Source organism: Tachypleus tridentatus, chromosome 10 (genome assembly GCF_004210375.1).
Source record: "Tachypleus tridentatus isolate NWPU-2018 chromosome 10, ASM421037v1, whole genome shotgun sequence".
Lineage (NCBI taxonomy): Eukaryota > Metazoa > Arthropoda > Merostomata > Xiphosura > Limulidae > Tachypleus > Tachypleus tridentatus.
Genome location: NC_134834.1, coordinates 159205085 through 159232016, shown reverse-complemented (window position 1 = coordinate 159232016; position 26932 = coordinate 159205085). Strand labels below are relative to the sequence as shown.

Genomic DNA, 26932 nt, shown 5'->3' with positions numbered 1-26932 from the left:
TAATTCAAATAAGATATTTGAGAATGCCAATTTAAAATAACAACCCAATTTCTAAACAAGCCTAAGAATGGTATTAGCTGGTGATATTTTATATATCCACCATAAATACAAAGTATGAAGTCATGTCCTGTAAAATGTAGTTTGCTGGTTGCTAAAGTTATGATTAAGGATTAATGGAAGAGTTTCAATGATGCTTTGTTGGTACCATTAATGTATTTTAATGCATATTGCTTCTTGTTCTCAGGAAACAGCTGTTAACATTGCTTATTCATGCCAGTTATTTACTCCAGATATGGAAGTTCTCACTCTCAATGCAAGATCTAAGGTAAATATTTAAGAGCTAATGTGTATCTGTATGTGTGTGTGTCTGGATTTTAAGTAATGTTTGATGAAATTGTTTTACTTTTATGTTATGATTATCTTTTAGTGAAATGGAAAAGTGATATTTTGAATTTCTATTATCTGTTGAAGCAAGTGAGGTTAAACTGGTTATTACATAATTATTAGGTTGTTTGGAAAATGATGGCAGATTTAAAATTATAACTGTATTAAGAAATAAAAAAATTCAAAATCAACTTTATTAATCAAAATAGGAACCTAGTGAATCTGTACACTTTTGTCAACAAGAAACAAACAAGATTATTTATACCATGGTGATAAACTCTGAACTTCTAGAATTAGGAAATTCTTTAAAACTATTCTCTGCAGCTGCTCTGTTGTTAAGTTTTTATCCTATAAAAAGCTTTCCAAATACTTCAAAAAGTGGTGTTCAATAGGAAAAAAGGTCTAGGGAGTAAGTAGGATGAATAAATGTTTCATAGCCCATTTCTTTGAACTTCTGCAAAGTCATTTGAGCAAGATTTGTCCTCTTTGATTGACTAATGCTGGCATTTTTCCATGCAACTTTCTGTGAATTTCTTCTAATTCTTGACAGTAAACCTCTGCAGTAATATTCTAGCTTTGTTTAAGCAAGTTTAATGGATAATACTAGCTTCTGTTGTGCTACTTTGGTTTTGGGAAGTGTTTTGGAGCCTTGTTTGAGCTATTCTGCAGATCTTTTTTTGTTGTCAATAAAGGATCTGCTTTTCATTGCAAGTGATAATTCAATCAAGAAATGGGTCATTTCTGTTTCACAAAATAAGTATAGATCACAGTTCAAAATGGCAATTTTTTTTATTTTCACTGAGTTTGTGTGGAACACACTTGTCAAACTTCTTCACTTTTCCAATTTGCTTGAGATGGTCTAAAACTGTGTAAATGCCAACACTCAATCCTTATGCCATTTCGCAAACAGTTTGGCATGGGTTTCTTTCCACTAATGCTCTCAGTTGGTCGTTTTCAACAGCAGAAGGGTGTTCTTTGTCCTCCCTATCTTCAAGACTGATACCTCCATTACAAAACTTTTGGAGCCAACTGCATGTTTAGAGGTGGTTCCCTTGCCCTGTGCTTACGTGATACTGAGAGCTGTTTGTGATGTACTATGAACAAGTTTGAATCAATGCAAAAAAGTGATGTGCAACTTTTTTTTCCCATCATAAATTGTAATGGTTTGGAATATTGGAAATAAAGTTTTAGAAAAGAATAAAAACACTAATGAATAGCAGAAAGCTTTAGTTTTTCAATGGTATATATGAAGTCATAAAAATGACAGGTTTCTTATCCCTAAAAATGACTAAAATTTTAATATAAAAATGTGCCATTAAAAATCAAACAACCTAATATTTAGTTGTTTGCTAAAGATACAGGTGAGATCTTGATAAAAACAGTACTGTTTTTTAAGAAGTTTTAGATACCAAATGGATACACAGTAAAATGTTTGTTACTCATTTTAAAGTTATTTTCTAACCATTCATGTAATTTCTTAACAAATTAATGGCAAAACTTAATAATGTGCAATGAAAATAATGTGTTGTTTTATATAAGAACTACTAATTGGGATTACTTAGGATTTTCTTCCATTAATTTCGTAATAGAATATTGGGTTTTTGTTTGTAAACCTGTTGACCAATAAGTTGTGAAATTTGTATTTCTTGAGATTTCTAATCCACATTTGATAGTCACATATTTCAGAATATTTAACTAGAGAACCATAAGGTAAATAGTTAAAAATAACTATTCACTATGACATTGATTTACAGTGATTTTTAATTTCAACAGGTACTTTAAGTGTTAGAAACTGTAGGATAAACTTGTAAAAAAGCTTACAAATAATATTGGTATAGACTACTTTTATAATTACATAATTATAATGTGACAGAGTATCTCAGAAATGCCTAAGTTCTAAGGAAATCTTTATAAGTTAAAGTATTAATGAGGAGGTAAACAAATATACTTGATTTTAGTAATGATGTTCACATTGGCATAATTGATCATGTTTTAATTTTAGTATTTTTTAATTGTATATTTAAACATTTTGGAAGAAATATCTGGTTTATATTTTTTTAATTGTAAATGTAGTGCTACTATTATTTTATTGTTTTTGGGCTACTATAAATATATGGGCTGAATGTGGCTCAGTGTGCCAGGCTGCTGATCTAAGATTGTGTGGGTCATGGCTTATTACCACAAAAAAGTAATAAATCTGCTTATGTATGTATGTATGTGAGCCACATTTTTGGCTGTGAGTGCATTTTAAGAGTGACAGTCAACTCTCATTTGTTTTTCTTATGAGAGTAGCCCATGAGTTGGCAGTGGATAGTGTGATTAGCTTTCTTTCCTCTTGTCTGCCATTTCAAAATTAATGATGACTAATGCAGATAATACTCAAGTAACTGTGTGACATTAAACAAAGAACCATAGAACACCTTCTACAGTTTTCATCAATTCTCAGCTCTTCCCAGCTACTGGTACAATAAAAACTCAGCCTAGATAAAGATTTTAGAAAAATATAAAGATTTAAAGCCTTTTCTGTCTGATAACCTTTATCAGATATTTTCTTGTGCTGCTTGTATCACACGTTAAGTTATATTTATATTTGCTTCCTGTTTATTTCTGATTGCTATGATTTTTAATTTAAAATGTATAGTAAAAAATAGTGCTGATATCCAAGTTAAGTATTCAACAAATAACTTGTGTTATTTTTCAGTAATGAATAAAATACTCTTCTTGGTTAAATGTTTAGACTACATTGTGGTCAAGTCAAGCAGATGTGTCCAGCTGATACATTTCTGTTACAGTTTAAACTTGTATTTACTAAAGCAAGAAATTAACATTGAAAAACATTAAATTTTCTATGTGCTGTATGTATGAAATTTGATACAGGTCTTTTCTATCTGGTTTTAATATTTAGTACACATTTGTTAATATTTAGTATAGTTTTATTTTTTAACTTTGTATGCCCAACAAACACTTGTAACATATATAAGCATTGGGTTGAAAAAAACGTTTGTTGATGTAAGGATAAAAACTAATTATAGTTTTCTGTTGGCTAAGCATTTATTCAATCTGTATTCATCTTTCTTATAGGAAGCTGTTAAAGACACAATAAAGTTTTATTTGGATCAAATTTCCAAGGAAATTGTAACAAAAGAATCTGGTTCTCCTGCATCTTCTTCTTCTTCATCGAACTCGTCCTTGCTGATTGGTCATTTTTTATTTGGAAATAACAGCAGTAATAACACTTTAGATAATTGGTGTAATAGTCATAGACGAAACAAAAGAGCTTTAGTTATAGATGGGCGAACGTTGGCCTTTGCTCTAGACAAAAGCCTTAACATCTTGTTTGTGGAACTTGCTCAGTTCTGCAGTGCAGTTCTTTGTTGTCGTACTTCTCCTCTACAAAAGGTAAGAATATTTTTTGATATGAAAGACAATCAGTTTTGATAATTAAATTAACAGAAAAAGGCACCAACTAAACTCTTACTTTGTGGCTGAAATTGGTCAAGTGGTATAACGTCACAATCATGTAATAACTTAAAGTTGTGAAATTTATCTACAGGCCATCTCTCACATTTTGTCATGGTGACGAACCTGAATGCACTTTTTCTTTGTAAAAGCTGCTTTACATATTCTGCTTTTAATATGCCTTTTTAAAATGTTATGAGTGGAAGTAAATAAAATATATAATGTCACATGCTCTGTATCTGATAATCCAGTGCTAAAGCAGTCTTTCGTTCAACATCAGAGCTCATCAGGCCTACTGGAATATGTCATAGTCCTGATCAAGCTGGATTTTATATAATTTGTTATGAAAAAGGAAATACATATTTTCTCTTGATTAAAAAAAACTTTATTGAGTTCTCTATTTTGCTTATATTAAAGATGTTGTAATTATATATTTGCATAACGTTGCCTATGCCTCCTTTAACCATATGGTTCCAATTTTCCTTTTTTTAACATTTTCTGACTAACATGAGCTTTCAATGAGTTAAATTCAAATTTTAATTAAACAGTTTTACTATTAGTTTTTATAATGTATGTTTTGATATTTGTTTTAAATTATTTAAGTTTTAATTAATTTATTTGAAAAGAAACTGTAGAAAAATTAATACATTTCAACTTTGTGGACATGGGGGACACGCGTTTGCTTTTGTCCAATCTTTGCAACTTTAACACTTGTTTATGTACACTGTACTATGTACTTACAGAAACAAAGTTAATTGCTCTGTTTACACATTCTCCTTTCAAGGTCTTTAGGGCATGTTCAGAGAAAAGAGTAATAAGTTTCATGAAACTTCTGACAGAAGCCACATATGTTTTCTATACACACGATTGTGTTTTCTCAGCCAGTTATACTTATTCAAGCTATATATTTATAGTTCATAGAAAAGATGCATTTTAAGATATTATCACCCAGTAGTTATCTTAAAATTGGTTTAAACAATTTCACACAGAACTAGACAAACTGATTTTAGCACTGTTTCACTTTTATTCTTGCTAACACTTTACGGTGTTTTTCACATACAACTATGTTAGTTAGACAGACAGATGGAGTGAATTTAGGTCTTTGTATTTAATGTTTCAGTTAATTATATGCTATTTATGTTTTATGATGTTCATTGAAAGGTTTACTATTTTATTAAATGTAACTCAACTCCTCCTTGGTTCAAGGGTTAGTGTAGTAAACTAGTGCAACAACATTCTGCTGAAGGTTAAAGTATCTGTGCTGATGATATTGCAGTGTTGGCTGTGGACATCCATTGACATGTGTCATGATAAATAATAGCACCAAGTTACAGGAAATGATCTCTGATCTCACTGGCAATAAAACACTTAATTTTTTTAGCCTGTACAATTCATAAACCTGTCATTACTGAATTATTATATTATGTATGTTTTATGTTTCAAGTTTCAGAATACCACAATATTTTGAAGTATTGTCTTAAAAACACTTCTTTCAACATTAAAATTGTGTGGTTTTTTTCCTATTTTGTATGTAACAAATTTTATTCAGGTTTTGGGAAATGTTTTGAAATTAAAAATATAGCTATAATCAGAATATGAAATTCAGATACAGTATCTTACCTCCACTACCATGTGTGGCTATTCTTGTTTGGTCCTGCCCTCAATATGCAAAAGTTTTTTTGCATGCATCATGATTAAAATGTAGTTCACAGCAGTTTTGCATGTAAGTCATCACACAATAAATGAGCATGATGCACCTTCCTTATGCATATGATTCTATCTATTTGGGCCTGGCATGTCCAGGTGGTAAGGATGCTTAACTCACAATCTGAAGGTCACAGGTTTAAGTCCTTGTCCAACCAAACATGCTCTTCCTTTTAGTTTCTACCACCAGGGATTCATGTATCATCAGCATTTCCAGTGACTATCAGGTGTTTTTAGTCCATAAAGCACATTTGGCCAATTTTGTTCACTTGTGGTGAGAGTTCAGACCCAAAGTATGGGTGATCCAAGGTTTGTCATATGGACTTTTTGTCTATTTTCTTTTCCCTCCTCTGTTTTCTATACCTATATTCTTTCCCATTACATTGGAAACCTGCTGCTACTAGTCAGTGTCTATATGAGACTCTGCTGATTCTTCTATCACAGTGAGTTATTGAGTCTGTCAGCCAGAGTTTTTAGGCTGTTGTTCCAGATTTTTTTGTTGTCTTCAAGAAAACTGGGGTATGCCATCCTGTGATCAATCTGCTCCATCTCAGTCAGTCAGTTTCTGGTTATCTTCTTTGCTTTACCATGGAATCCTTTTACACATTTTAGTATGTTTTTCCTCCAGGTCTGTAGATGACCAAATGAGATGTCTCAAATACTTAACTCCATTTTACTTATCAGTCCCATTGCTACCATCAGTTTGTCCATTATAAGGTTGTATATCATATTCCTTCTTTACCTATGAGGTATACTTCAGCACTATGTCTTTTATTGGGTGGTCAAAACCATTGCTTTACAAGGTTTGCACTTTTACCAGTACTTGGACAATTGACCCCTGTTAACTTGTTCTGAACTAGAGTCTTTTCAACACACTCATTTGCTATTGACAGAAGTGTCTCAAGCTAGTTGGATTCTCAAGTTGGAGAAGCCTATTTCTGATGTCTATTCAATATCTTGTCCATTTAGGTGTGTTTTTCAATACGTACCTTTTGAGGACTTGGAATTCTTTGTTACCTCTCATCTTCTTTGGTTATGTACATGTTCTCTTTCATGAACATTTGAGATCAATTGAATCTTGCTGACGATTCTTTTTACTCCACAGTCACCCTTTCTCCTTCCGTTATACATGAACAAGAACAATATGATGATTGGGGTACCATTTCCTGAATCACTCAGTGGATGGCTTCTGGTCAATAGTCTCAGAGCAAAATGTCATACTATATCAACATTTTGGAGCCTCTTGCAGTACAACTTGCTTCAGGTAATTTTCTTCCTATTGTATTGAAACAACTCATCATGAACCAAGATGACACCTGTTCCCATTCCTTTTGTGGTTGATCATTTGAATTACTTTATTGTGCCCACATGCTATGGATACATCTAATTGTTGTCATATTCTGGGTACTGTTAACCTCATGACTGATTTTCTTTCTCGATCAAGTTGGATTTATTTCACAGAGTGGTCCCCCTTGTCCTCAGATTTTCCAGTGGCTCTGCAATTGGTGAAGTACTCCTTATCTGGATGCTCTTACTATTTTCCTCAACACCAAGTTACTATTTTTTCTTTGTCTCTGGTTCCTCATCCTCAGGCCCCAACAGTAGATTCTTTCAGTCATGACTGGACCAACTGGTATCTTTATGTCTACATTGCTATCTGACTCATTCTTAAGAGGATTTCAGTCATACATTTTACTCTATGTGAGTTCCATCTTGTTGCTCCTTACTAGTGACCACAACCATGGTTACTTTGTCTCCTTCAGCTCCAAACTATTCTCAGTGCATTTTCTTTTCAGTCTATTCATTCTTCATCAGCAATGATCATTGGTTATTCATCCAACTCTTCTCACTCTCAAACTTTGCAAGGATATTTGCTTTCCTTTTAGCATTGACCATTTGTTCTTCCTTCTCAGCAGTCTGTCAACGCAAGTTGAACATCTTTTGCCATTGGTCTTTGAATTAGGAATTTTTCACTTCTCAACCTACCATTCCTCATTCCTTTTCTTATGGATTTTTTCACCTGGCTATTTGATCGTGAGGCTTTGGTCTCTTCTTTAACTGGGTATAGAGCAATCCTATCCAACACCTTGCATATTCCAGGTGCCATATATCATTTTGCTCTCCTTCTATCTCTCTTTTATTGCTTTCATTTTTTATTTGTGGCCTCTGTGTTAGGCATTTCTTTCAGACTGCAATGTCAATTAAGTCACTGCCTCTTTCTCCTTCCTTCTAAACTATTTTCCTTATATTCCCTGTATCACTTATGTCTTAAGACTTATTTCCTATTACTTTTAGCCTGTAGGTGTTGCTGATCTAATATCTTTGTATTTCACACATACTATTCCATACAATTTATGTTCTCCTTTATCCATATTGATCTTTCTTACCAAAATGTTTAGCAACTCATGAGGGATATTATTCTTCCTTCTTTTTAATTTGCCATCCCTCTATTTCCCACCTTTATTCCTAGTCTGATCTAAATACTCTTCTGTGGTCTCTTCATTCTCTTTATTGTTACATAGCTGATTTGGTCTTTTTTAATGGTTTTCACTTTTTTACCTCTGTCATTCATTGGAAGAAGTTCTTCAGTCTGGTTTGTAGACTATACCCCATATGTTTGCCTTCCATCACCTACATCATTGGCTGTGTCTTCTTTATCTTGGTATCACCTTCTGTCTGTCACCATTCTCCAGACATTGGTATGGTTGTGACTTGGTATGTTATCTTTTCTATATCTAATTTTTCCTTTAAGTGGCATGTCCCGTTTAGATGTAGAATCCTAAAGCAAGGGTTGCCTGTCTGGGTATACTACATATCTGTCAAATTCTGTATTGTACGACTGTATATTATATCCTGCCCTGAAACTGTCACTCCACCTCTGTTTGGTAAATCCCAAGGGTTGATGTTGTGAGGTCCTAAATTGGATTGTCTTACAGAATGTGGTTTCATGGGTCAATATGCTGATGATATCCAAGCTCATATCTCTGTACAGCCCTTTCTGGAGTTGGTGTTGTTTGGTTTTTTACTATTTGCTCCTGCCACTCTACCTTGGCATTTAGCCAGTCCTTTGCAAGGGTATTTAGATTTTCAGTATGTGTTGTTTTCCTCCTGTATCCAGTCTGTTCCCATTCCCTTTTTAGTGATAGTTTGGAAGGTATATCACACTCCTATAGGTGGAGGATTGTTGCAAGACAATTTACATGTGAAGATACTGTGAACCACATTAATCATGAGGTAAGTGGGAGTTCAAAGCTTGAAGCTTGCAATGTAAAGGGCAGCACTGAATGAGAATAGCCACACATGTGAGTAGAGGTAAGTACCAATCAGAAAAATATTTTCAGTGTAGAAAAATAATCACTGTAGGATATTCTTTTCTTTAATAGGCCTCAATAGTGAAATTGATGAAAGAAAAACTCAATGTAATGACTTTGGCAATAGGTGAGTGTAATGTTTTGCATGTTTTTCTCATTAAAAAATATTTTCTTGTGTTTCTTTACTAGTTACTTTTAGTGTACAGTAGTGGCTGAGAATGCATCTTTTATGTTTAAATTCTGATCATTTATTTCTGGAAATTTTTTTCCTCAGAAGTAACAAGGTTTTTTAAAAACATTCTAAGCATCAGAAGTTCACCAAAAAAACCTCTAGAATACTTTTTCCCATTTTGCTTTTAGTAACTGTTAGAGAACTTTATAGTCCATTTAATTAGGTATCAAGGCTTATTCAGAAATATTAGAAAGATGTACTTTTTTTAAGGTTTGGCCCAGCATGGCCAGATGGTTAAAGTGCTCGACTCGTAATTCAAGGGTTGCGGATTTGAATCCTCATTACACAAAACAAAAACAAACCAAACCTTAAGGTTTAATGATACACAGTTTTATAATATAACATGTGAAGTAGTATGTGAGATATCTATTTCAGTATGCCACATATACTGAATATAGCATACTATCACTAATGTAACCCATATCTAGCAATAGTAACCAATTATTAGGTAAAATGTCAATATTTGCTTCACTCTTTTCTACACTTTTAAAAGGAAGCCTAAAATTCTTATGATTTATGGCTAGTGATTACAGTTTTTTTTTTTTTTCATCCTAATTTATAGGTCAAAAATGGAATGGAAATTGTTGGACTTGATTTAATGTTGTGTTTTAATATTTAATATACATTTTATGTATACTTGTATAGCTTTTGAAAATGATCTTTCTTACTTTTTGTTCAATGCAATATTATTTAGGAAAATTTCTTAAAGAGTTTCAGGCAAATATTTTTAACAAACTGAATAATATTTTGGAGAAAAATAAAAGACTGCAGATATGGTGTGAGTTATTTCTGTGAACTGAGAATAAAGTTAAATTTGTTAAACAGTTGAGTTCCCATGTTTTCCATCAAGTTCTGCATCATCATTAATATAAACTGTACAGAAACTATAATAATTAATTATATTTTAAGGTTGTCATGCTAATAGTTTGAACATGGGTTGAGTTAAAAAAATGTAGGTGTGTTTTTCCTGAGGTAGCATTATTAAAATCATGATCCATTATAAAGCTAATATGACATTGAAACAAAATTACCTATTTTTATTACTTTCTCTACTAGTTTAGGTTGCAAATACTGTTAGCAAGGTGAAACTAAAAAATACTAGTTATAATTACTTCAAAGTAAATGTATATTTTCTGTATTTTTAAAGGTGATGGTGCTAATGATGTCAGTATGATTCAGAAAGCTGATGTTGGTGTTGGCATTAGTGGGCAGGAAGGCATGCAAGCTGTTATGGCTAGTGACTTTGCTGTGACACGATTTCGACACTTAGAACGCTTATTGTTGGTTCATGGACACTGGTGCTATGATAGACTAGCTCGCACTGTGCTATACTTTTTCTACAAAAATGCTGTTAGTTTTTTCATTTGTTATTTATGAAGTATGTAGTCTCATGGTAAAAGATCAACTTTGTGTTTTTTATTATATATTTAATTTTATAGTTTTAAAAAATGTTTTCTTAAATATATTATAATAAAATGATGGGTTCAATTATACTATTTATATACCAGAAGTATAAAAGTGTAATATTAATAAATTATGCACATATTATTGATGTTGTCTTCATTAATGTTTATGTTATTAATTACAACCTAATTAGCCTAAAATGTATTCATAATATTACATGTTACTCTTTCTTCAGTGTTGTAATTAGAAAATGTTTTAGGACATGTATGTTATTTTTTAACTTTTAATCACCACAAATAAAGTTAATTTATATACACAACTTTCACAACAAACCATTGAATTTTATAATGTACAGAAGTTAATTATAATAAATGTATGTGACAATGTGTTAATATCATTATCTTTATTTACATAATATTTTTTGGTAAACCTAGGTTTTTATGAATTTTTCCTCCATTTTTTTTCTGCATGTACTTAATGTCTCCCTAGTAAACCAGATGTAAAATTGTCATAGACCTTCATTAGTCCATTTACTTAAATAATGGTTATGTACTATAATAGCTGTTACATTGAAGCTTCTAAGCTCATACCAGCTTGATCCTGTGACTGTATTTACTCTGTGAGACTCGTATGAATTATGTTCATCAATTTTTTTTTAAACTTGTTTTACCTTTTCAATCTGTGTTTGAAATATTACTCTGTTTTACCTTTCCAGGATATTTGTATGTCATCAGTATACCTGAAAACCACAATAATTTTAGGTCTTTATTACTTTTAGGAAAGGTTTTCAACTACAGAAGAAATTAAAGAAGCACAGAATTGTGAAGAAAAATAGTTGCATGTTACTTGTGGACATTACATAATTAAGATAATAAATGTGTGTTGCATCTTTGTTGCTAATCTAGTCTGTTTTTTACAGTCATTCATATTTGTGATATTCTGGTATCAGCTATACTGTGGATTTTCGGGTATGGTCATGATTGATCAACTTTACCTCATGCTATTCAATGTTGTTTTTACTGCTTTACCACCTTTGGTGCTTGGCATCTATGATCAAGATTGTCCTGCAGATGTGTTACTTCGAAAGCCTAGCCTGTATTCACAAGGACGACACTGCTCAGTAAGTTTTTTTTTTAGCATTCAGGTATTATCCTTAATCTTTGCTCATTCATGCAGTGTGTAATGAATCTTATAAAAAAAAACAAAAAAACCTGATTTCATTAACAATTGAGTAATATCAATATATTTTGTTACTGTTGTCAATTGCATGCATCTTTATGAATGCAATGTGTAAAGCTAAAGTCTGGGATGAAATTATCAAATTATTAATTTGGATCTCTTTCTTCTTCATCTTAGGTTTATACCAAATATTCCTTCTGGCTAAACATGTTGGATTCACTTTATCAGAGTATAATAATCTTTTTTGTACCATTATTGGTGAGTTGTGTTAATTATTTATTAAAACTAGTAAAAAATTATGGATAGAATTTACATATGTTTCCAGAGAAAAAAACACTGAATAGTTGTGTTTTATATCCATTCTCACAGTGTATAAGCTTGCTAAGTGATATGTAACAGAACATTATTGTTCTATTAAATTTACCAGAATATTAGCTAATTATATTTGATTTTTATAGTGCATTTTAGTTATATTGGATGTTGTAGAGCACTGCTTACATTTTATCTAGTCCTACACTGTTTATTTTTATGGTTTTTAAAGGAAAAAATGATCATGTTTCATTATTTTTAACAAAGTAGTAACATTATTATATCATCTTGTTACTGTTATTAGTACTTTTTTTTCTTTTAAAGATATAATAAACTTTATATTTTAGTAAAGTGTGTCTTGTATGAATCCATTTAGGTTTCACTGTTGATTGAAAAGAAACTAATTTGATGGTGCAAGCTTAACTTCAATTGAATATTAAATTCAAATATTTTACTACTAGGCTTATCTTTTTCAAATGTTCTGTGACTGAGTAATCTGTCCATTAAGTTAATCTTTAAAGTTTTGAGACATCTTGAATGGGAAGTGAAAGTATCTTCTTTCTCAAACAATGCTGCTCTTAATTCCCATCTTTATAAAAGTTCTTGAAAAACTTAAACTATTTTATAGTTATTATTTAAAATAGGCCCAGCATGGCCAGGTGGGTTAAGGTGTTTGACTCCTAATCTGCGGATTTGAATCCTGGTTGCACCAAACATGCTCTCCCTTTTAGCCATGGGGTCGGTATAATGTGACGTTCAATCCCACTATTCGTTGGTAAAAGAGTAGCCCAAGAGTTGGTGGTGGGTGGTGATGACTAGCTGCCTTCCCTTTAGTCTTACACTGCTAAATAAATGAACGGCTAGTGCAGATAGCCCTCGAGTAGCTTTGTGCAAAATTTAAAAATAAAAAAAACAAAAACATGCAAAACATGGAAAAAATTTTTCCAGAATTAGAGATACATTTATTCTACATATGCCAAATGATTTGTCCAGATTATCAGACTCAAATGAGCATATCCATTTCTCATTATTTTCAGTCTACACTGTCTTTTATAATTGACTATCCATGTTTTTCAGTCAATCAAAACACCACTTTTACACAGCTTCCAAGATAATAAAAGATCCTAAAAACTAGAAGTGTCATGAAGTGGTCTTCTGTTGCTTCACAAACTACTACAGTTCTTATCAGAAATCACTTCTCAATTTATAGTGATGTCCAAGGAAGTTACAAGAAAAGCTCTTGTACAGTTAGAAAGTGCAGTAAATGTGATTGCAATCATGAGAGAGTTCCTGTCGCAGTGAAAAGATGGAGGGTAAGAGGAGGCGGCACAGGGCAGATGAATTCCACAGCATGAAAAAACAGGTACTTTTACTGATCCAGCAGGGATAGGGGTTGACAATCCTAGCACTATAGGAAAGATGTCTCCAAAGCATATTGTCATACTTCAGCAGTTGTTGTCATGTGCCTTTCCCACTTGTCTCATTTCATCCTTTTTGGTTGTCTATGTCTGCTTGTTGGGCACAAGAAAGAAGTGGAAAATGAAGAAGAAATGGAAGAAAATGCAGCTAACACCATATTACTTGCACTGAGAATCTTGATACATTGAGTTTGCACTTGTTGCAGTTATGTTTTTAGCACCTCATTGGCAAAAAAAACAGAACTTTAACAGTTATTACTCCATGTAGCAGGAGTGGGATAGAGAAAACATTGATAGGAGAAGAAAAGCAGAATTGTAAAATTTCCCAAACATTTTCCAATCATCATTTTTCATTTTCCTCATAACCTAATCATAATGGGACATTGCATAGGGACACCAATTACACAACAGTTCAGTGATTATCACTTCTGCTAGAGTCCACCTACTTACTACCTGGTATATGAGCATGAAATGTTGTATCACAGAAAACTGTTGATTTGAGGTTATCAGATCATTCTCTTTTGAGGACTTTAGTAGTTTTTTTTTGAACAACAGATCCTCAGTATAGGTAGGGACTATTTTCTACCCTCAGATTCTGCAATTTTTCATCTGATTGACTTGTGCATCAAGTGTTAAGTTCAAAATTATGGAAATATTTTCCTAACTTAGTTCTTTTAATGACATTTAAGAAACTGAAATAACCTTTTGTTTGTGTGATTCTGTTTGAAACAAAAAGATGGATTCCATGGATAAATTGTTCTCAAACTGTTTAGTTCCCATATGTGCAATAATTGGCAGGGGAAAAGATTAAACAGTTAAATGCACTTAGAATTATTAGAACTTATGAGTAAAAGTAAAGAAAAATGTAATAATATGTCAACCAATTTGTATCTGACATATGAAGTAATGTTATTTATATTGTCAGTTATTTAAACAGTGACTGTCTAGGTGTGAACAAGATTAACCCTTTTGCTATGAAAACTATGGTTCATCTAGGGTATTATATTCAACCATTATAATTGTAAACCTATCCAAACGTAGGGTTACGGAGATGAGAATTCTTGAAAGATTTTTCTCTTATGATACTGTGTTTAATAATACAGGTCTATGAAGTTAAACTTCATAAAAATTGTTTTGTTTTAGTGATGGATTTTCCATAATTCAGCTGCACATATTTCAAAAATGATGTTAATTTTTTTCTATCATATAAGAATTTTTTACAGATCAGGAAGCAAAAACTCTTACTTGGATTAATTATTACATTATTTAGTACAATTAACATCTTTATTATTACGTTTGTTAACAAAAATACAAAGAAACTGAAGAAAAGGGAAGAATGTTGATGTAAAATGAATATGCTTTCTTATTCATGCTGAATTATTTTGTGAGTAAAATCTCTGCCTTTTAGTCTCAAAATTACATGTTGTGGTCTTTTTTTTTACATATTGCACCATGATGTTTTGTGAAAAGTCTGCACATAATGAATAAAAATGGATATTTTCAGATTCAGTGTACACAAATGACTGTAGAATGTAAAAATTTCAAGACAATAAAACCATCACAGGCCTCTGTAATTATGTATTGTAGTTATAAATTTAAAATGTTTTTTACTGTAATCTTGTATCTAGTATGTCAATACCACTTTTGTTTTTTATATATATGACAGGTATATGTCAACAGTCTACTGTATGTAATAGCAAGCAATTGGTACTTCCTTAATAATATTCACAATTATATAGGGTAACATAGAAGATAAAGAAAGTTAGCAGTAAAGGTCTGTAATCAAAAATAAAAGTTTTCAGTACACAGAAAGGAGTTAAAGTATCTTATGGCTGTGACATAATTGGATGAAATGTGTGAACTTGAAGTTATGAACATACGGCATGACAAACTGAAATCTAAAACTGACTTTTATGAAGGTGAACTGGGATAAAATAGAAGTTTCTATAAGTAGTTTTGAAAAAATAAAGAAAACAAAGAAACATGCTTTGAAAATAATTCAAAAGTGAAATAAAAAATGTTAAGTCTTTCTTCATTTTCAGGGTTTCTATGACAGTGATTTTGGAATGTGGGAGTTTGGATCCACCATCTTTACAGCATGTGTTCTGGTGCAATTGGCACATTTAGCTATAGAAACCAGATCATGGGTAAGGAAGTATCTGTATGTTGTCATAGATGCTGAATATTGAGTAAGAACATGTCTCCAAAATAAACCAGGTCTTGGATAAGAACACTGCCTACCCACTTGCACTCTGTCAGAGAAATGATGGTTTAGATGAAAACTAATATTGACATGTAGTCATAAAAACTAAGATTGTTTTGTAAGAACAGTGATTATGTACATGTTCATGTACTCTCAGAAAGCAGTACCTGTGAACATCTGCATAAAAAGAAAATTTTGAATAAAAACATTCTACATATGTAACTATGAAAAGACAGTTTTGTGTAGAATCTGTATTGACATCTGTAGCGATAGGAACTACAGTTTAAATAATAATTGCTTACATCTGGTTATTATGACAATCCAATCTTGGGTAAGAATAGAATTCACAACTATAGCTATAGGTGTTAGGATTTGTGAATAAGTAACTACCCATCAAAAAGTTGGTTAAAAAAAATATATTCAATTATTTTGTTATACAAATCAGAACTGGTAAAGAAAATTGTTTATATGACACTCAAAGTGTAACAAGGCAAATAAAAAGTTGGGAATTTAAAAGAAAACAACTCAAAATAGGGATCATAAAAAATTAAGGAAGCAAAGCTGGTGATATTATAGACATTGTTTACTCAAACTACAAACCCCTTTACATTTGGCAGAGTCAAAATAGGGATTTGCAGTTCAAGTAAATAACATCTCCAGTCTTATTTGCTTACCTTTTTTACAATCACTATTTGCAGGTTTTTAAATTCCCAATTTTTTTTATCTTGTTTGTTGTTTTTTTATTATTCTGAACTACATATGGTAGGTATCTGATACAGTTCATGATGATTTACTGTAGCTATTGAATATTTGACCACATCAGTTTGAGATGTAAATTGTTATGGTGCAGATTGTCAGAGAGATTTGTTTGAGAATATAGTGAGTATTTATAGCTTCTGGGTAACAAATTTTTTTTATATATAATGCACAGCAATGGACAAACATTCCTAGACTAAGATACAACATCCCCCTCCAACAAAATTGGCCTTTTCAAACAAAACATATTTGTCTGAAACATACTTTAAATAAACCTTTGTGTCTTCTAAAGTAATTATTCTATGGATATGGGCAAGTAAATGTAATATTATGTATACATCTTTCTTTTTCTTCTTTTTTTCATTTCATCACTTCTAAACATGGGTTGGCTTCCCAGAGATAATTGTATAGCATACAAAGCATTGAGTATCTGCATGTTACAATCATCTAATATTAATCTATTATTGACTGGTAATTTCTATTTTACCTTGAACTTAAGCTTTTTAACTCTTTATCTACTGGAGCCATTTTGTCTTATTGTATGGGCAAATTTGAATTTGTGAATTGACAAAATTATAGAAGACCAATTTTTTTTTTAAATAGTAGCATAATACGAGGTCTGTTCAAAAAATATGCGGACTGACGTCATAAAACAAAATGTACTTTATTTAGAAGTTACAGGTCTGGGACCCCTTCAAAGTACTCTCCTCCCCAATGCACACACTTATCCCAATGGTGTTTCCACTTGTTGAAAAAGTCCTGGTACGCTTCTTTTGTAATGTCCTCCAGCTCCTTCATCGCATTTGCCTTAATCTCAGGAATCGTCTCAAATCTTCTTCCTTTCATGGGTCTTTTGAGTTTGGGGAATAAGAAAAAATCACAAAGAGCAAGGTCAGGTGAATAGGGGGGTGGGGAAGAACAGTGATCGAGTGTTTGGCCAAAAACTCTCGAGTTCTGAGGGCTGAATAGGCTGGAGCGTTGTGATGGAAAAACCAGTCGCCACTCCTCCACATTTCTGGCCTTTTGCGACTGATGGCGTCCCTTAGACGTTTCAGAACTTCAATGTAGTAAGTCTGGTTCACTGTGGAGCCTTCGGGGAGGTACTCGTGGTGAACAACACTCTTAGCATTGAAGAAAACTGTCAGCATCACCTTGACCTTGGATCGAACTTGGCGAGCTTTTTTGGGTCTGGGGGATGTTTCACTCATTCACTTGGATGATTGGACCTTCATTTCAATGTCATAACCATAAACCCATGATTCATCACCTGTTATGATCCTTGACAAGAAGTTTTCATCTTCTTCTGAACGATCAAGCAGTTCCTGACAAACCTGGACATGATGGGCTTTTTGTTCGTCTGTCATCAGGCGTGACACAAATTTCACAGCAACGCGGTGCATCTTCAATTTTTCAGTCAAAATCTCGTAACAAGATCCAACTGATATCCCACACTCTTCAGCAAGCTCCCTGACAGTCAGACGTCGATTTGGCTGCACCAGGGTGTTGATTTTGTTGACGTGGAAGGACGTCCAGGATGCTCATCATCTTCAATGGACTGTCGACCATTCTTAAAACATTCATGCCACTTGAAACATGCCGTACGCTTCATTAGCAACATCACCGTAAGCTGTGTTAAGCATAGCAAAAGTTTCTGTCGCAGATTTTCCAAGTTTAACACAAAATTTCACAAGTCGTTGCTCCTTCAGGTCATTCATTCTGAAATTGCCAAACGAAAAAAATCGCACTTCACTTAAAACTGCGTAGCTAATACACAAATGAAGATATCTGCAATTGGGAAATGGCGTCGTAATCAGCTGATCTGTGCAAACCTAGTGACATCAAGCAGATTCCCCTGGAACCAACTGGAGCCTCACAATTCAAACAGTCCAAATATTTTTTGAACAGACCTCGTATTCAATTATTTGTACTAAAGTGTGTTATTTAATGAAGTTTGAGAAGAAATTAAGTAAAAAAATTCTGAAAATGTTTCAGATTATAAATAAGTACTCTCAAAGAAAATATTCTTCCCTTGCACTTAAGTGCTGGTTCTTCCATGTAATTCTGATATTTAAACGTTTTTCAGTTTGTATTCTGTAGAAAATACCATTTGTGTGTGTTAAACCTTTATTGTAAAACTTTTAGTTTATTCTAGTCAAAGGTGTCAATTTGTTTATCATGTTATTCCAATCACTGTATTTCACTTTTAAAAAAATTATAGGATGATAGTGAGAGCATGTGGTGAAACTTTGTTCTCTGAGTTTTACAATATAAATTTTTGCTGTACTTCATATAATAAATGTCATTTTGTGTAGAGGTTGTATATAATAGTGACTATAATACTTTTCTTATAAGCCTTAGAAAATTTGACTCTGGGAAAAATGCATAGGACGTATGTAATTTTTATTATTTTTCTAATGTAACTTAAGTTCTGCTATATTGTATATTTATTTATATTAGTCATTATGCTTAAAAATGAGCTCAAAATAGATAGGTATCTAGGAAAGAAGTTGACCCACGAATGTTGGGGTTAAGATGTATCGAGTGGCAAGTGCATGGTCTTTATGTGAATTACGCTTGGTACTTTGAACTGAAAGAGTTTGTACTTTTTTAAGTATTTTTTTGCATTTAAATTAGTAGTTTTCAGTTCAATAACTTAGAATAATTTTGTATTTAATTCATAATAAAAAATGATTCAGTATTTAGAATGATAATGTTGTGTGATTTGTACATACTAATAGTACCACATAACAATTTTTGTATTCTTCCTTCTAACTATCTGTACTTTGTAGTAAGGTTTACACTTATATTGTTGTTGTTTTATAATTCGTACAATGTAACTAATATATAAAAGGTTTATTCTGATATATTTTGCAAAGGGTTTAAAACTTGGTGTACAAGTGACAACAATAAAACCCATATGTTGGTTGTGAAACAAAACACATTTGTCTCAATAATATAAGGTAAGTTGTGACATTTTCACAGTTGGGGCACCAGTACACTAAAGAGCTCAAGTTTCAAATTTCAATATAAATCTTACCTATAATGAGAGGAATGTCAGAAGGAGTAATCTTTTATGTGTTGTAAAGTGATTTTATTTGTAATATAATGCTGTCTGTATCCTTTGATTCTCTCTTGTAACAGGATTAATCATGTAACTAGGATCAGGTGGTGTTATTCAAACTACCTGTACTGTGAGCTATTACATACATTTACTAATAGTGGCAATTCAAGTTTTGTCTATATAGTGAAACAACATACAAGGAAATTTGTTAAAATAAACTTGTTTGAAAGTTCAAAGAAATTATATTCAAGTGCCAAAAACTTTCTTACTGACATATTTACAGTAATGTTCAACTTTTCTTGTCCTGTTCTGATTGAGAGTGGTCTCCAATAGGTGTGACAGCTAATGGAAAACATTCATTGTGCTAACTTCAGTTTTTTTGGCACAATAAATAAAACTACAGCCTCATATAAACATAAACTTGAAATAAACACATTTGTCAACAAACAAAAAAATTAAAATGTTTTTTATGTACATAAAAATGTGAAATACTATTTAAAAATAAAAATACTTGTTTATTGTTTAGATTTACTTAGAAATATCATTTTTCATAATTTATTTTATTTGAAATCGTAAAAGAGAATATGATTATGAAAAATTAATAATAGACAAAATTTGTTTTTTATGGAACAAATCTGGAACAAATGTAAATATCATAATCATACCTTATAAATACCATTTACTAATGTAATTTTCTATAATATTGAAGATGATAATGCACAAAAACCTAAATATATCAGAAGTAACAGGCTTCATGTTTTTGAGACTACATGCATATGTGAAAGTTCTTTTGAAGTTCCAAACAATTTCGTGCTGTAGTCCTATTGTTGATATAAAATATAGCAAGACTTACATTGGCTGTGCAGAAAGTTAGTGGCTGGTAGTGACTAGGTTAAAGGAACACAAGATATTTGTAAGAAAGCTACCTTCAAGGGGTAATGATAACATTGTTTACATTTCAATTATTGTTTGGTTTTTTTGTTAGACTGTATAAAATACAGAAGAAACAAATTGACTTTGTTAATACCCCTAAGACCTTTCCAGTTTTTCAGTAGTACTCTACATGAGGGTTGGGTGCAGTATTTCTACCCCTATGACCTTTCCAGTGTTTTCAGTAGTACTCTACATGAGGGTTGGGTTATTTCTGTTTTAAATGTGAAAACCATCAAATTATTTAAAGTTCTTAATTATTATGAAGCTGGGTTAACAATAAGTAGTTTGTCAAAAGAAAAAAATGAAAGTTGATGTAGATTATTTTACAGTATTTTTTAAAAGTGAGATCCATTGTGTAGTAATATCTTAAATAGTCAGATTAAGTTTGCAAATAAACAATATTTTAAAATATACGTTATAAGCCTATATATAAAACTGATGGGACTACTACAACTAGTGTTGGAAGGTTTTTGTGAATAAGTTTCTTTTTTGATCACATTGAGGATTCAAGCTAATCAAAAACTGTGTTTGGATTTGATCTGCATATATATTTGGCCATTGTGCTTATAAAAAAAAAATGATGTTATTTATTTATTACTCTTATTGATTGGACAATTCAAATTTATATGTGAGGATGTTGATGTTTTGGATCTCGTAAAAGCCCTGCTGAGCTCACCGTTACTGGACATTAAAAATTTTTCAACATATTTAGTGAAGCTAACTGTTTCACCTTTTAATTGTAGTTTGTTGTTGTATTTTTAATTTTGAAATGTGTTTGCATTATGGAATTTACTAACTGTTTGTATATTGAATTTTCTAATTTACATGTTTACTTTTGTTATTCATCCTGTAGACATCTCTCCAGCTGTTTGCCACATTGCTGAGTGTTGCAGTTTATTTTGGTTTTGCAGTCCTGTATAATGCCTTGTGTCGCGGTAGTTCATTCTTACAGAATCCTTACTGGGTCATGCAGCATGTCATGGCAACTGCACAATATTGGTTCACAGTTGTGTTAATTCTAGTCATTTCTTGTTTACCAAGGTAGACCACTTTAATGATTAATTTCTAAACATGTTTATCAGAGTTAGTTTATGGGTCATCTCTTGTTAGTTCATAGTTGTTTTAGTTCTAGTCATTTCATGTTTAGTTAGATAGACTACTTAAAGTGTTATAAAGCTTGTTTTTGGACTCATTCTTATGAATATCTAGTTAACTAAGTACCATATACATTGCTGCTCAGAAGTAAAATATGTAGTGTACCACTAGCTGAACTTGTAATGGGATAAGCATGTACTTGTCATATGTAAATAGATAAATACATATCTTTTACTTATAAACAGGATAAATACAAATCTGTTATTTGTAAATAGGAAAAGTGCATATCTGTATTTGTAAACAATATTACATGTACATTTTTTTTATTAATGAGATCAGTACAAATCTGTTATTTTATAGGAATATAATTTTTTCAGACTGATAATGGTTAAAAGGAAAAGTTAGCTCCTGTAAAACAGGAGCTACAAACAGTTGAAGAAATATTTCATTTTTAAAAACAGGAACTAGACCTACGAGAATTGGATTATTTGTTATACACAAGATTAAAATATGTTTTCATATATTGTCCTTCAAAAGATGTACATATTTATAATCTTTGTATCTGTCAGCTAAGTTACTAAAAATCTGTTTAAATCTATGACAAGAAAAATATACATCTTTACAATGAATTTTCTGGGTATGCTGTTAGGAATTAAAGAAAAATAAACTATAAATTTTCTTTTTATTCATGAAAAATATTAGCATTTGATATATATATAAAACATGTTAATAGTGGTATAACTTTGCTCAAGTTGCTCTCTTGTAATGCAAAGAAAAACTTTAAATAATCAAAATGTAGTTTCTTATGTAGAGTTTTTCAGACATTTCATACAGTAGTTGCTCTTGTGATTTAACTTGTATATTACTTAATTACATTGTTTTATCTTTTTTCAGATTTGTTTTTTATACTCTTAAAAACAGTCTCTTTCCCTCTAATATCATGGTTGCCCTTCAAGAAAATAGAAATAAGCAAACCTGTTCTCTCTCTACCTCCAGTGACTCTTCCATAGTAACTGTCAGACTTATTGGAAGTCATGAAACAGCACAAGAAGACCATAATTTGGATATCTATTCCATTCCAACAACAGACGTTACCTCATTGGATGATTCTGACGTTGTCTCGTAGCTGTGGCCTTCATCTAAATGTGCCTTAGTAGTTTTAAAGAATGTTAAAATTTAAGCTCAGTAGTGTAACTTTTACATAACATTGGTGATGAAATTGGAGTGGATGATTTGCCAAATAATTGATTTCAGGCATCAGAATTGAAAAAATGTTTCTTGTATAGTTTTTGTATATCTGAATTTAAACTGGTGTTAAAGTGATGTTTTAGTGATACAAAAATGGAAATTTTTTTAAAGATGTGATGATGACAGAAAACACATTTTTCATAAATTACGTATTCAGTATCATTGTTAGAAGTCTTCAGATTTAGTATATATATTTTTATTTTGTATATTTAAGAGCAACTTTGGACTAATTTGATCTCAATAACATAAATTAAACTGCATATTCTGCATAGAATGATGCAAATGGCTTGAAGTCTAGAGACCTTGAAAAATTGCATGAGTGACATGTATGGCCTTTATATTTTACACTGTAATATTTTTTCTTGAGAAATTTTGAAAAGTGGCAGTTTTATTCTTTATCTAAAAACATGTAAATATAATAAATAAGTAAAATATCAAATTTTAATATTGAACATGCTTAAAATATTAATGTCTTCTACTGGCAAAGAAACTTAAGCTCGCTGCTTGAAATGGGTAAAAATATATAAAACTACTAGTATTAATGTTTTGAGTTTCTTTTTTTAGTTGAAAAGGTTTCCATATGTATATGAATGAAGTTGGTCCTGCTTTAAATTAAACAGATATATGCAAACTGAAGTTCTTTTCTTAGCTTTAAACTTCCAGAACTTAAACTGTGAGTGTTTATCCATTTCTTAACTCTAATTGTATTTGTAAGATTAACTTTGATCTTTAAGAGCTTAAACTTCACAAATGAAAACAATTGTTCTTTAGAGTTTTTTCCAAGAAACAGAAAATAGTGAATTTGGACCCACAAAATTACACGAGAAAGTATCATTTAGCAATTTATTGCAAAGTACTGTATTTGTTATACTTAAGTAGAAGATAGTCTAATGGTAACATCCAGAGTTTTTGCTCTCTTTCAAAACAAATTTACTTACTTAATTCATTAATGTACTGCAAGTCATACCTACAAGTTAAAAATTGTCATTTATAATTGTTCATAGACTAATTATAAAATAATTTAATCTTATATAGATTTATAAATGAGTGTTTGAGAATAGTAATGAATTTTTAGATAGTTCTCTAGTTTGACCCCCAAAATAAAATCAACAGTGCATGGTTTTCTGAGGGCCATTAAATTTTTCCTCATTACAACAATTAGACATTCTAATTAAATGTTATTTTCTCAGGCTTGTATTAGTTGCTCAACTGTTTCTTTTACCAGGAACTTAAAAGAAGAAATTGTTATTTTTAATATATTTGTTGTGTTTCTAGAAATACAAATTAGTGTAAACAACTCTTTTTTTTTTTTTTTATGGCTAGGTTTACTGTAAAGTGGACTATACTGTAATTTGGATATTTTAAGAATATTTTGTACACGTTTCTAATATTTCAATATGATAACAGACTAAATGGAGGAACAAAGTGCCCCAAAAATAATTTCTAATTAAATATATTATAGAAAACTAACATACAATACTATTTGTATTTGACATATTCTGTTTCTTGTCTTAGGAAAACTTCATCTTGCTGTTTATTGATGTTATGGGATCTTCTATACTTTTCTTATAAATACATCAAAGTACTCTCTGCTAACGGTATCTGGTCTTCTGTTGCAGTCACATCAAATTGATTTCTGCTGCTGATATCTGATATCCCACTGTTTGTTATATAAACACATCAAATTTCTGGTTACTGAAAACAACAATTGCTTAAAATTAAAACTTACTGCCAAATGAGTGTTTGGTTTTCATGTAGTGAACCTTTCACTCTGTGTACATTCAATAAGTTGTTAATGTGTCAGCTTTATGGTGGTCTGTAGTTTGTTAAATTTTCTGTGTTGTGATGCTGCAAGATTTATTTGAGTTAAAGTTAATTTGAGTTTGTAAGCCTAAAGATATAGCACACTAAATTTTTCTTTCATAAACACAAAAAAAAAGCTTCAAAAATTTTTTATAGTTGTAAAAATTCTGGTATAAGTATAGATATAGCATTTATATATGAAAACTTGTTTTAGTGATTAATGTATATGTAGAGATTTTCACATCTGTGTGTTGTGTATTTTTTAAAAGAGTTTATATGTATGATAAACAATTGTTGATGTATTTTTTGAAAATAGATTTGCTAGAAGATAACCATAATAATGTTCCTGAAAAGATTTTTATGTTTCTTAATATTCTTGTAATTGATTGAAACACGATATTTTTTGATGTATTTTAAGAATGTTTTACACACACACACACACACACTGTTTTTAAGCAGTCAGTGTGCTCTCATATTTTAGTTAGAGACAAGTTTCTTACAAGTGTAAGAAGTTACTAGAAATGTAAAACATGAAACAAATTATTTTGATCACATACACATTCTTATTTCCAAGAAATTAATGGAACAAAACTAAGGTATAAAGCATTTATGTTCAAGCTTAGGAAAAGCGTGTTATTCATAAAAAATGTTATGTTCAGGAACAATTTAAATTATGTTTTATGACTGACTTAACACAGAGTGCAGTTTTGTAGAAAATAGTTTGTGTTTGAAAAGCACTACAAAAATACAATATTTTGTTGTATAGAAGTATTTCATATTTGGAAAGTAAATGAGTCAGAACTGAACAGAAAGCTTGAACTTAGAGGTGAAAAGAGATCAGAAGTAATCATTGTACTTAATCTTTGTGTCTCATTTTTGTCTGATATAATTCATGAAAATAGTTTTACTAGTGGGGAAGCTGTTAAAAGCATTGTAATCCTTAGGAATTACCCTTAATAGTGGTAAAGGGAAATGTGCTGTAGAAAAAATAAATTGTTTGTTACATCAGAAGAATGAAGCATCACTAAATCAAACTTTTTAACCCAAGCCTTTTCAGAAAGGGTTCTTCTTTATGGTTTGGATTAGAAACATTTAAATCAACAGAGCGGAATTATATTTTACTGGGTTACAGAGCATTTGTAGTCATAGTTTAGTCTTTTGTTTTTCGTAAAAAATGTCTATAAACCAAAGAATTTTTTTTGACAACTCTCATATTGTTATATTTGTAGTATTGGATTGAATCTGTTTATGTATTATAGAATAATAATCATTTCAAACAGCTTTGCTTGATATATTTTGTCTCCTTTGTGTTAAACAGTTTTTTAATTCATCTTCTTTGAGAGCATTGAATTTTATGGAGTTTTTCTTCAGAGTTAGATCATGTGAAGTTGTTCTGTCTCTCTTCTGTCAGACTTTCCAAAGCATACGTGTTTTATCTCTGTAACCAGAGTTTTTGAAGTTTTCTTGAATTTAATTTTTGATACAAATTTGAAAAAATATTAGTCATTATTAGCTGTAATTATTAAACTGTGTGGTATCATTACGATGCACAACTATGCATTTCAAAGTTTAATTATTATGATAAATGTTTATTGACTTATTTTTCAAATACTACTTACGTCTTCTGGTTAATGATTAATACTTTGTTGATTCCCATTCAAACCATTATCAAAGTCACATTGGTTATTGAAATTATTTTTTAAAGTTTATGATTGACTATATTACATGTTGAGTTAAGATATTATTGGTTTACGTTCTTCTGTTTAGATGAATATTTTTATATAATTTTTATTAATATGTAATTTTCTAAAAGTGTTGAATATGTTTGATGAATTTAATTAAGTATTTATTCTAATTATGTAAATCAAACAAACTGTTAATTATCTATATTTGAATAAAACAATGTTGATTATATTGGCCTAATGGTATATTTATATCATACAAGAAGAACATTTTTCTCGCATTTTTAAACACAGTAGTTATGCAAGGCTGTTTTTGTCACAAACAGGTATTATGTATGAATGGATTGCATAATTATGAGTAGTTGTGATAATGAGGTACTGAGGTAGTTATGAAATGGAATAATTTATTTCTTCATAACAAGGCACTCAAATAGTTATGAAATAGAGTAGTGTTAGATTTTTATAATGAGGTACTCAAGTAATTATAAAATGGAGTAGTGTTAGATATTCATAATGAGCTAATCAGGTAGTTATGAAATGGAGTAATGTTAGATCTTTATAATGAGGTACCTAGGTAGTTGTAATGTAGAATAGTGTAAGATCTTTATAGTGAGGTACTCGAGTAGTGTTAGGTCTTTATAATGAAGCACTTGGGTAATTATGAAATGAAGTAGTGTTAAATTTTTATAATTAGGTACTTAGCTAATTATGAAATATTGTTAATCTTTGTAATGAATTATGAAAGTATTTG

At 31.0% G+C, this 26932-nt stretch overlaps 1 protein-coding gene across 4 annotated transcripts in view; it reads left to right on the top strand.

The window, feature by feature from the left end:
- Window positions 1–26411, top strand: part of LOC143230757 (phospholipid-transporting ATPase VD-like) — a 78790-nt gene extending 52379 nt beyond the window's left edge. For 3 of the 4 annotated variants that reach the window (XM_076464874.1, XM_076464876.1, XM_076464875.1), the window contains 9 exons: window positions 245–325; window positions 3466–3783; window positions 8931–8985; window positions 10238–10440; window positions 11414–11614; window positions 11851–11931; window positions 15443–15547; window positions 21207–21394; window positions 22343–26411. In XM_076464874.1, coding sequence (XP_076320989.1) covers window positions 245–325; window positions 3466–3783; window positions 8931–8985; window positions 10238–10440; window positions 11414–11614; window positions 11851–11931; window positions 15443–15547; window positions 21207–21394; window positions 22343–22574 — 1464 coding nt within the window. In that variant the 3' untranslated portion in view covers window positions 22575–26411. The remainder of the gene's footprint in view (window positions 1–244; window positions 326–3465; window positions 3784–8930; window positions 8986–10237; window positions 10441–11413; window positions 11615–11850; window positions 11932–15442; window positions 15548–21206; window positions 21395–22342) is intronic. The other variant, XR_013016617.1, reaches the window with a different exon arrangement.
- The last annotated feature ends 521 nt before the right edge of the window (window positions 26412–26932 follow it).